A 12,608-nucleotide genomic window follows, 5' to 3' on the forward strand; every position below is an offset into this window, starting at 1 on the left:
GTTTATTTAGGTTAGAGGTGTGTGTTCCTTTTGGAGTTCAAAACTTGTGGAAGTGTTCTATGTTCTGTTGTCATAAAACAGGTATTCATCTCTATTTGCCAAATATCAGTAAATGTTTTGAGAAATGTATTACATGTATATCAATATTTTATACTTGGCATTTTGAAAAGGCACAATCTATGGAGACAAAACTATAAAAGGTTAAAAAAAAAAAAAAAAAAAAGAAAATGTGTCACTGGATGACAAAAAACAAATAAAAGAACACTGACAAGGAACCCTATAGCTTGGATTAAGAAAGTATGGAATGAAAAATATAGCACTTTAAAACAACAATTCTGTTTTAAATATATGTGCATTTACAAAACTGAGTTTTTATTGGAGCTGCTGCGTCCTAAAGTGAAAGTCTTTACCAGAAAGTGGCATACCTATTACATGTGAACGCAAATAAAGAAAACCCATAATCAATAGCTGCTAAAGAATCTTTCGCATCCCATGGTACTGAAAGGATTAAAAAAAAATCTGCTAAGCAGATATTTCTCAACTCCCTAAATTTTAAATGTTTTTAAGTCACTAAAAAGGATCAAATAAAAGTACTTAAATGGACATTCCAGCCAAAATTGTAATCCACATCAATGTATTTTGGTTTTGAATAGAAGCATTTTTGTAATATACATGTATTAGCAAAAATGCTTCTAATAAAAGCTATAGCTGTTTCAAAAATGTATTTAAGTATGCACTGTGCACCAGCATTTTAAACACACCAGTTGTTAAAGAGCCTAAGTTGCTTGTACCATCTGGTAATGATTTAATTTGTTAATTGCTGATATGATACAAGCCCCACTAGCAAGCTGAGCAGCTGCAGTATTTAAAATGATGGTGCACTTAGAATATCTAGCTATGCTTCACATGCACAGAAAAATGTGAACACTAATACAGTGATAACTTTCACTAGAAGCATTTTTGCTAATACATGTATATTGCAAATGTTTCTGTTCGAAGATATAATGTGCATATAAATTTTGCCCGGAATGTCCTCTTAATTTGCTTATTTGTACTCTTGGGTAGTGCTATTGAGATAGAGTAGTGAAAAAATAATGGGAAAAATAAACAAATCTGTTAATTAATAAAAAAAAACCAGAGTAAATATTTTTTAAACAAATGAATTACTGCTTTTAATTATTTAATCCAAGCCACAGTTTATCCTTATAAATGTGTCCCTTTAAATGGGGAGAGGGGCAGGTGTCCTTCACTTTCTTAAATTACAAGACCCTCATATATTGGACCATCAGATTCAGGCGATTCCCTCCGTAGACGCAAATGCTCAAGTGTATTGTGAAAGTGTTTGTTTATCTGTTCTGTTTCTTCACTGGCCTCCAAGTTTGGAAGGTCTTCACGAATCTTTTGGATAAGCTGATTCAAAACCTGGACAGTTACCTGTAATTAGACAATTATTTGAATGTTTAAATATTTTAATACTGCAAAATTAAAAAAAATAATTAAAAAAAATCTTAACTAAAAAATTAAAAATAACGTAAAGGGCAGTACAAATTTAACTCTCATGATTCAGATAAAGCATGCAAATAAAAAAACAAAAAAACACAACTTTCCAATTTACTTTTTCAAAATGTGCTTCTTTTTTGGTATCCTTTGATGAAGAGTAGGCTCAGGAGCAACAATACACTACTAGGAGCTAACTGGTGAGACAATGACATGAGGAATATATGTGCAAGCACCAATTACTAGCTAGCTTCCAGTAGTGCACTGTTGATCCTAAACCTAGGCATTGTTCTCCAAAGGTTACAGAGAAAATAAAGCAAATTAGATAACAGATAAACAGCTCTATCCAAACCATGGAAGTTTCATGTTTGCCTTACTGAACTTTTAATTTATGCTTTAAAATTGTTGCTATTGAAAACACTAAAAAAAAATAAAAAAATTGAATATCAAACACTGAGTTTAATAATTGTTACATTTTGACTCCCCAAAGAATGAAGGGAATCTGTAAGCAGGAGATGATTCTAGACCAGTATCGAACATTCCATATGGAAATAGGCAGCAACTTTAAACAAACTGTTTGGCAACATATCCCCCCCCCAACTCACCCCCTTCTCCCCCCCTTATAGGAAAGCCTATAAGATCAAGAGCAGAAAACCAAGGGTGGGAGTTCTGGAGATGCCACTCGGAACATATGGGATTTAACACAAAGTAGAGAAACATGACAGGACATCAAAAAGGAGATTAGACAATTTGGCCTGTAACAAAGCAATGGCAATTACTGTATGGTAGGATATCACAAACCAATTCAAAGGACTACATAAAAAATGAGAGACTATTAAGGAGAAATACAAATTCAACATAAAAGCTGCCTCAATAGATGTAAAAACTTTGAAGTGATTAGATTAACATATATTACTCCGCCACACCTCACACGTAATATATCCCTTCTAAAATAATAGTGTGTGCATGATTATCCATATGATGATAATCCTGAAAATCCTCAAATATAGGGAGTCAATCATATAATGCATTCAGGTTTTTAATCCAGTCGGAGATTGGGAGTCACATTGCTACATAATGAACAGGCTGTCTATGTTTCAGCTTTGTATGCAGCAAAGAACATCTGAGCCGATGGCTGTTTCAGATATCTGTAGGCAGCATCAATTTTCAAATTTAAAGTATTTCATAGTCAGATATTCCTGTCATTTTACCACATTGAGACATCTGTTAAATGTTTACTAGATTTAAGGCACAGTTTGTGACTTAAATGACAAAAAAATGAAAAAAGGGAATGTGTTGCTGTGACAATATGAGAAAATTAAAAGATAAAATATTAAATTATATTTTATTTAATTCAAAAATATCTATTTCTTTAATATTTTTTTTTAATACAAAAGCATCTATTTCTAAGCGGATTATGATGTTTTATTACATACAATATTGTAAAACTATGCCAGAGATGCATTCTTTCTGCTTGCTGGGGAAGTACTTATTGGTGCACAGGGAACAATACTTTTTTTTTTTTATTTTTTAAAAGAAGTGTTATCTACTATTGATAATTCATTGGTTGGTTTAGTATTTTTGTGAAAAACGTAATTCTTTCTTGGAAGTGAGAGTCCACGATCCTTCTGGGAATAACATCACATGGCAACCAGGAGGAGACAAAGACTTTCAAATATCCCTCCTACTTCCCCTTCCCCTCCCAGTATTTTTTATAGCTGAGGATAGGAAAAAGAAAGAAAGATAATAGGGTACAGAGATGCAAACTGGTACTGCCGCCACCAGAAAAAAAAAATCTTGGGTGGACTTGTGGACTCTCACTACCAAGAAAGAAATTAATTTATCAGGTGAGAATAAATTATGTTTTCTTTAATGGTGAGAGTCCACAATCCTTACTTTTGGTAATTAATACCCAAGCTGTGGAGTTGACGAAAGTATGAGTGGGATAAAAAGAGAGAAGATAAAAGGCAGGTCCCCATTTATCAGGAACTACCGCCTGAAGAACCTTCCTACCAAAAGCAGCCCCAGCCGAGGCAAAAACATAAAAATGCTAGAATTGGGTAAAAGTATGCAAGGACGACCAAGTAGCAGCCTTGCAAATCTGTTCTACAGAAGCCTCATTTTTAAATGACCAGGAAGTTAAAACTGAACTAGTAAAGTGAGCAGTGATTAAGCTAGGTGGTGAATGACCCGCCACCAAGTAAGCCATATGGATTAAACTTCTCAACCAAAAAGATAAGGAGACAGAAGTCGCCTTCTGACCTTTCCATTTACCTGAATACAGAACAAACGAGCTAGATTTACGGAATTCATTAGTAGCATGTAAATAGAATTTCAAAGCCCTGACTATATCCAAATTATGCAAAAGTCTTTCCTTCGAAGTCTTCGGATGTGGACAGAAAGGAACAATAATTTCACTATTAATGTCCTCAATAGAAACAACTTTTGGCAAAAAAACTGCCACAGTACGCAACACCGCCTCATCTAGATGAAAAATCAGATATTGTGGTTCCAAAGAAAGACGATAATTCAGAAACTATTCGTGCTGAAGAGAACGCCAAGAGGAACAAAACCTTCCAAGATAAAAGTTCAATACCTAAAGAGTGTATTGGCTCAAATGGAGAAGATGGTAAAACCCTAAGAACTAAATTGAGATTCCAAGGTGGAGAAAGTGGCTTAACAATGTAATTCTAACAAGAGCCTGAACAAAAAACTGAGCGTCAGGCAAATGAGCTAACTTCCTATGTAATAGAACATAAAAGGGCCGAAATCGAACCCTTAAGAGAACTAGCTGACAGACCCTTGTCTAGACCCTCTTGTAGAAATTGTAAAATCTGAGGGATTCTTACGGAATGCCAAGAAAAACGTATTTGTAACACCAGGAAGGATAAACCTTTCAGACTTTATAATAGAGTTTTCTAGTAGCAATTAAAGTATTAATCACAGACGCAGAAAATACTCACTGACTTAAAATCAAGCATTAAATCTCTATGCAGTTAAGTTGAGTGATTGAAAATTTTGATAAAAGAATGGACCTTGCACCAGCAGATCCTGTCAAAGATATAGGTGCCATGGAGAAACACTGGACATCCTGATCGGGTCCCCATACCAAGTACGACGAGGCAATACCAGAGCTACCAATATTGCTGAGACACCATCCTGCTTGAGACGAGCCACTTCTCTGGGAAGAAGTACAATTGGAGGAAATAAGTATACCAGATGATACTGCCACAGAGCCGTCAACACATCTATGAACTCCGCTTGAGAATCCCTCATCATGGATCTACAGCGAGGGAGCTGGTGGTTGAGCCGGGGATGCCATCAGATATATTCCCAATGAACTATCAAATTGATCAAATACCTCCTGATTGAGAGACCATTCCCCAGGATGGAGAGTTTGGCGGCCTCCCAGTTGTCCACCCCTGAGATATGTATGGCCGAAAATGAATATTTAGTTCCGCTCATGTCAAGATCCGAGATACTTCCATCATTGCAAGAGAGCTGCGAGTGCCCCCCTGTGAATATTCTGTGAGTAGTAGCCAGACCAAATGGCAGAGCTGTGAACTGATAATGTTTGTCCATAAAGACAAACATGAGAAAACGATGATGATCCTGAAGTATCGGGATGTGAAGATATGCATCCTTCAGATTTATGGTCGACATAAATTGACCCTGGAGAAATAATGGGAGGATTGACCTGAATTTCCATCTTGAATGAGGGAACCCTTAGAACCTTGTTCAGCCTTTAAATCCAATATTGGACGGAAGGCCCTTCCTTTTTTTGGTACAATGAAGAGATTAGAATAGAACCCTTTTTCCTGTACCAATAGAGGTACTGGGACAATGACTCCCATGCCCTCCAGATCTCTCACGCAGTGAAGAAAAGCCACCCTCTTTTCTGGTCTTTAGGATACTTGAGACAGAACAAACCTTCCTGGAGCAGGATGGGACTTGAAACCTATTCTGTTACCCTAAGACACTATATGTCCATGACACATGGATCCTGAACAGATTGAGCCCACGCCTCCTGAAAAAGGCTCAGTCTGCCATCTACTGGAGCTAGGTCCAGATTGGGGGCTTCATGCTAACTTGGTCTTAGAGGGTTTCTTGGACTGTTTTGTCTTGGAACAAACTGGATTTAGCTTCCATGTAGGTTTTGAAGACTCTGTCCTCTGGGAAGAATTGGATCTCCGATTCTTTTGTGGTCTAAAGGAACGAAAAAGCCCTCCAGCCCTACCACTGGGTCTAGCCTTTTTATCCAGAGGGAAAAAAACATAATTTATGTAAGAACTTACATAATAAATTCATTTCTTTCATATTAGCAAGAGTCCATGAGCTAGTGACGTATGGGATATACATTCCTACCAGGAGGGGCAAAGTTTCCCAAACCTCAAAATGCCTATAAATACACCCCTCAGCACACCCACAAATCAGTTTAACGAATAGCCAAGAAGTGGGGTGATAAGAAAAAAGTGCGAAAGCATAAAAAATAAGGAATTGGAATAATTGTGCTTTATACAAAAAAATCATAACCACCACAAAAAAAGGGTGGGCCTCATGGACTCTTGCTAATATGAAAGAAATGAATTTATCAGGTAAGTTCTTACATAAATTATGTTTTCTTTCATGTAATTAGCAAGAGTCCATGAGCTAGTGACGTATGGGATAATGACTACCCAAGATGTGGATCTTTCCACGCAAGAGTCACTAGAGAGGGAGGGATAAAATAAAGACAGCCAATTCCGCTGAAAAATAATCCACACTCAAAATAAAGTTTAAATTATAAGCAGAAGATTCAAACTGAAACAGCTGCCTGAAGTACTTTTCTACCAAAAACAGCTTCAGAAGAAGAAAACACATCAAAATGGTAGAATTTAGTAAAAGTATGCAAAGAAGACCAAGTTGCTGCTTTGCAAATCTGATCAACCGAAGCCTCATTCCTAAACGCCCAGGAAGTAGAAACTGACCTAGTAGAATGAGCTGTAATCCTTTGAGGCGGAGTTTTACCCGACTCGACATAAACATGATGAATTAAAGATTTCAACCAAGATGCCAAAGAAATGGCAGAGGCCTTCTGACCTTTCCTAGAACCGGAAAAGATAACAAATAGACTAGAAGTCTTTCGGAAATTCTTAGTAGCTTCAACATAATATTTCAAAGCTCTAACTACATCCAAAGAATGCAATGATTTCTCCTTAGAATTCTTAGGATTAGGACAGAATGAAGGAACCACAAATTCTCTACTAATGTTGTTAGAATTCACAACCTTAGGTAAAAATTTAAAAGAAGTTCGCAACACCGCCTTTTCCTGATGAAAAATCAGAAAAGGAGACTCACAAGAAAGAGCAGATAATTCAGAAACTCGTCTGGCAGAAGAGATAGCCAAAAGGAACAAAACTTTCCAAGAAAGTAATTTGATGTCCAATGAATGCATAGGTTCAAACGGAGGAGCTTGAAGAGCCCCCAGAACCAAATTCAAACTACAAGGAGGAGAAATTGACTTAATGACAGGTTTTATACGAACCAAAGCTTGTACAAAACAATGAATATCAGGAAGAACAGAAAGAGCAGAGATTTGTCCTTTCAAGGAACTTGCAGACAAACCTTTATCCAAACCATCCTGAAGAAATTGTAAAATTCTCGGAATTCTAAAAGAATGCCAGGAAAAATGATGAGAAAGACACCAAGAAATATAAGTCTTCCAGACTCTATAATATATCTCCCTAGATACAGATTTACGAGCCTGTAACATAGTATTAATCACAGAGTCAGAGAAACCTCTTTGACTAAGAATCAAGCGTTCAATCTCCATACCTTTAAATTTAAGGATTTGAGATCCTGATGGAAAAAAGGACCTTGCGACAAAAGGTCTGGTTTTAACGGAAGAGTCCACGGTTGGCAAGAGGCCATCCGGACAAGATCCGCATACCAAAACCTGTGAGGCCATGCTGGAGCTACCAGCAGAACAAACGAGCATTCCTTCAGAATCTTGGAGATTACTCTTGGAAGAAGAACTAGAGGCGGAAAGATATAGGCAGGATGATACTTCCAAGGAAGTGACAATGCATCCACTGCTTCCGCTTGAGGATCCCTGGATCTGGACAGATACCTGGGAAGTTTCTTGTTTAGATGAGAGGCCATCAGATCTATTTCTGGAAGTCCCCACATTTGAACAATCTGAAGAAATACCTCTGGGTGAAGAGACCATTCGCCCGGATGTAACGTTTGGCGGCTGAGATAATCCGCTTCCCAATTGTCTATACCTGGGATATGAACCGCAGAAACTAGACAGGAGCTGGATTCCGCCCATACCAGAATTCGAGATACTTCCTTCATAGCCAGAGGACTGTGAGTCCCTCCTTGATGATTGATGTATGCCACAGTTGTGACATTGTCTGTCTGAAAACAAATGAACGATTCTCTCTTTAGAAGAGGCCATGACTGAAGAGCTCTGAAAATTGCACGGAGTTCCAAAATATTGATCGGTAATCTCACCTCCTGAGATTCCCAAACCCCTTGTGCTGTCAGAGACCCCCAAACAGCTCCCCAACCTGTCAGACTTGCATCTGTTGAAATTACAGTCCAGGTCGGAAGAACAAAAGAAGCCCCCTGAACTAAACGATGGTGATCTGTCCACCACATCAGAGAGTGTCGTACAATCGGTGTTAAAGATATAAATTGAGATATCTTTGTGTAATCCCTGCACCACTGGTTCAGCATACAGAGCTGAAGAGGTCGCAAGTAAAAAACGAGCAAAGGGGATCGCGTCCGATGCTGCAGTCATAAGACCTAGAATTTCCATGCACAAAGCTACCGAAGGGAATGATTGTGACTGAAGGTTTCGACAAGCTGATATCAACTTTAGACGTCTCTTGTCTGTCAAAGACAGAGTCATGGACACTGAATCTATCTGAAAACCTAAAAAGGTTACCCTTGTCTGAGGAATCAATGAACTTTTTGGTAAATTGATCCTCCAACCATGATCTTGAAGAAACAACACAAGTCGATTCGTATGAGATTCTGCTAAATGTGAAGACTGAGCAAGTACCAAGATATCGTCCAAATAAGGAAATACCACAATACCCTGTTCTCTGATTACAGACAGAAGGGCACCGAGAACCTTTGTAAAAATTCTTGGGGCTGTAGCTAAGCCAAACGGTAGAGCCACAAACTGGTAATGCTTGTCTAGGAAAGAGAATCTCAGAAACTGATAGTGATCTGGATGAATCGGAATATGCAGATATGCATCCTGTAAATCTATTGTGGACATATAATGCTCTTGCTGAACAAAAGGCAGGATAGTCCTTACAGTTACCATTTTGAATGTTGGTATCCTTACATAACGATTCAATATTTTTAGATCCAGAACTGGTCTGAAGGAATTCTCCTTCTTTGGTACAATGAAGAGATTTGAATAAAACCCCAGCCCCTGTTCCAGAACTGGAACTGGTATAATTACTCCAGCCAACTCTAGATCTGAAACACATTTCAGAAATGCTTGAGCCTTCGCTAGGTTTACTGGGACACGGGAAAGAAAAAATCTCTTTGCAGGAGGCCTTATCTTGAAGCCAATTCTGTACCCTTTTGAAACAATGTTCTGAATCCAGAGATTGTGAACAGAATTGATCCAAATTTCTTTGAAAAAACGTAATCTGCCCCCTACCAGCTGAGCTGGAATGAGGGCTGCACCTTCATGTGGACTTGGGAGCTGGTTTTGGTTTTCTAAAAGGCTTGGATTTATTCCAGACTGGAGATGGTTTCCAAACTGATACCGCTCCTGAGCATGAAGGATCAGGCTTTTGTTCCTTGTTGTGACGAAAGGAACGAAAACGATTATTAGACCTAAATTTACCTTTTGATTTTTTATCCTGTGGTAAAAAAGTTCCTTTCCCTCCAGTAACAGTTGAGATAATAGAATCCAACTGAGAACCAAATAATTTATTACCCTGGAAAGAAAGGGAAAGCAGAGTAGACTTAGAAGACATATCAGCATTCCAAGTTTTAAGCCATAAAGCTCTTCTAGCTAAAATAGCTAGAGACATATACCTGACATCAACTCTAATGATATCAAAAATGGCATCACAAATAAAATTATTAGCATGTTGTAGAAGAATAATAATGCTATGAGAATTATGATCTGTTACTTGTTGCGCTAAAGCTTCTAACCAAAATGTTGAAGCTGCAGCAACATCCGCTAAAGATATAGCAGGTCTAAGAAGATTACCTGAACACAAGTAAGCTTTTCTTAGAAAGGATTCAATTTTCCTATCTAAAGAATCCTTAAAGGAAGTACCATCTGCCGTAGGAATAGTAGTACGCTTAGCAAGAGTAGAGACAGCCCCATCAACCTTAGGGATTTTGTCCCAAAATTCTAATCTGTCAGATGGCACAGGATATAATTGCTTAAAACGTTTAGAGGGAGTAAAATAATTAGCCAAATTATTCCATTCCCTGGAAATTACTTCAGAAACAGCACCAGGGACAGGAAAAACTTCTGGAATAACTACAGGAGATTTAAAAACCTTATCTAAACGTTTAGATTTAGTATCAAGAGGACTAGAATCCTCAATTTCTAATGCAATTAGGACTTCTTTAAGTAAAGAACGAATAAATTCCATTTTAAATAAATATGAAGATTTATCAGCATCAACCTCTGAGACAGAATCCTCTGAATCAGAAGAACCAATATCAGAATCAGAATGATGATGTTCATTTAAAAATTCATCTGAAAAATGAGAAGTTTTAAAAGACGTTTTACGTTTACTAGAAGGAGGAATAACAGACATAGCCTTCTTAATGGATTTAGAAACAAAATCTCTTATGTTATCAGGAACACTCTGAGTATTAGATGTTGACGGAACAGCAACAGGTAATGTAACAGTGCTAACGGAAATATTATCTGCATTAGCAAGTTTGTTGTGACAAACAGTACAAACAACAGCTGGAGGAACAGATACCAAAAGTTTACAGCAGATACACTTAGCTTTGGTAGCTCCAGCACCAGGCAGGGATATTCCAGAAGTATCTTCTGACTCAGCTTCAACGTGGGACATCTTGCAATATGTAATAGAAAAAACAACATATAAAGCAAAATTGATGAAATTCCTTAAATGACAGTTTCAGGAATGGGAAAAAAATGCCATAGAACAAGCTTCTAGCAACCAGAAGCACAAAATAATGAGACTTAAATAATGTGGAGACAATAGTGACGCCCATATTTTTTAAGCGCCAAAAGAGACGCCCACATTATTTGGCGCCTAAATGCTTTTGGCGCCAAAATGACGCCACATCCGGAACGCCGACACTTTTGGCGCAAAAAAACGTCATAAATGACGCAACTTCCGGCGACACGTATGACGCCGGAAACAGAAAAAAAATTTTGCGCCAAAAAAGTCAGCGCCAAGAATGACGCAATAAAAACAGAATTTATGTTTACCTGATAAATTACTTTCTCCAACGGTGTGTCCGGTCCACGGCGTCATCCTTACTTGTGGGATATTCTCTTCCCCAACAGGAAATGGCAAAGAGCCCAGCAAAGCTGGTCACATGATCCCTCCTAGGCTCCGCCTACCCCAGTCATTCGACCGACGTTAAGGAGGAATATTTGCATAGGAGAAACCATATGGTACCGTGGTGACTGTAGTTAAAGAAAATAAATTATCAGACCTGATTAAAAAACCAGGGCGGGCCGTGGACCGGACACACCGTTGGAGAAAGTAATTTATCAGGTAAACATAAATTCTGTTTTCTCCAACATAGGTGTGTCCGGTCCACGGCGTCATCCTTACTTGTGGGAACCAATACCAAAGCTTTAGGACACGGATGAAGGGAGGGAGCAAATCAGGTCACCTAAATGGAAGGCACCACGGCTTGCAAAACCTTTCTCCCAAAAATAGCCTCAGAAGAAGCAAAAGTATCAAACTTGTAAAATTTGGTAAAAGTGTGCAGTGAAGACCAAGTCGCTGCCCTACATATCTGATCAACAGAAGCCTCGTTCTTGAAGGCCCATGTGGAAGCCACAGCCCTAGTGGAATGAGCTGTGATTCTTTCGGGAGGCTGCCGTCCGGCAGTCTCGTAAGCCAATCTGATGATGCTTTTAATCCAAAAAGAAAGAGAGGTAGAAGTTGCTTTTTGACCTCTCCTTTTACCGGAATAAACAACAAACAAGGAAGAAGTTTGTCTAAAATCCTTTGTAGCATCTAAATAGAATTTTAGAGCGCGAACAACATCCAAATTGTGCAACACAGAGAAGGTACGATAATCTCCTGGTTAATGTTTTTGTTAGAAACAACTTTTGGAAGAAAACCAGGTTTAGTACGTAAAACCACCTTATCTGCATGGAACACCAGATAAGGAGGAGAACACTGCAGAGCAGATAATTCTGAAACTCTTCTAGCAGAAGAAATTGCAACTAAAAACAAAACTTTCCAAGATAATAACTTAATATCAACGGAATGTAAGGGTTCAAACGGAACCCCCTGAAGAACTGAAAGAACCAAATTGAGACTCCAAGGAGGAGTCAAAGGTTTGTAAACAGGCTTAATTCTAACCAGAGCCTGAACAAAGGCTTGAACATCTGGCACAGCTGCCAGCTTTTTGTGAAGTAACACAGACAAGGCAGAAATCTGTCCCTTCAGGGAACTTGCAGATAATCCTTTTTCCAATCCTTCTTGAAGGAAGGATAGAATCCTAGGAATCTTAACCTTGTCCCAAGGGAATCCTTTAGATTCACACCAACAGATATATTTTTTCCAAATTTTGTGGTAAATATTTCTAGTTACAGGCTTTCTGGCCTGAACAAGAGTATCGATAACAGAATCTGAGAACCCTCGCTTCGATAAGATCAAGCGTTCAATCTCCAAGCAGTCAGCTGGAGTGAAACCAGATTCGGATGTTCGAACGGACCCTGAACAAGAAGGTCTCGTCTCAAAGGTAGCTTCCAAGGTGGAGCCGATGACATATTCACCAGATCTGCATACCAAGTCCTGCGTGGCCACGCAGGAGCTATCAAGATCACCGACGCCCTCTCCTGATTGATCCTGGCTACCAGCCTGGGGATGAGAGGAAACGGCGGGAACACATAAGCTAGTTTGAAGGTCCAAGGTGCTACT

At 38.6% G+C, this 12,608-nt stretch overlaps 1 protein-coding gene across 1 annotated transcript in view; it reads right to left on the reverse strand.

Moving 5' to 3' along the window:
* Window positions 1-1,144: 1,144 nt before the first annotated feature.
* Window positions 1,145-12,608, reverse strand: part of VPS35 (VPS35 retromer complex component) — a 588,646-nt gene continuing 577,182 nt past the window's right edge. The window contains exon 17 of the mRNA XM_053701861.1: window positions 1,145-1,434. Within this exon, the coding sequence (XP_053557836.1) occupies window positions 1,255-1,434 (180 nt within the window). The 3' untranslated portion in view covers window positions 1,145-1,254. The remainder of the gene's footprint in view (window positions 1,435-12,608) is intronic.

This window comes from Bombina bombina, chromosome 1 (assembly GCF_027579735.1).
Source record: "Bombina bombina isolate aBomBom1 chromosome 1, aBomBom1.pri, whole genome shotgun sequence".
In the NCBI taxonomy this organism is placed as follows: domain Eukaryota; kingdom Metazoa; phylum Chordata; class Amphibia; order Anura; family Bombinatoridae; genus Bombina; species Bombina bombina.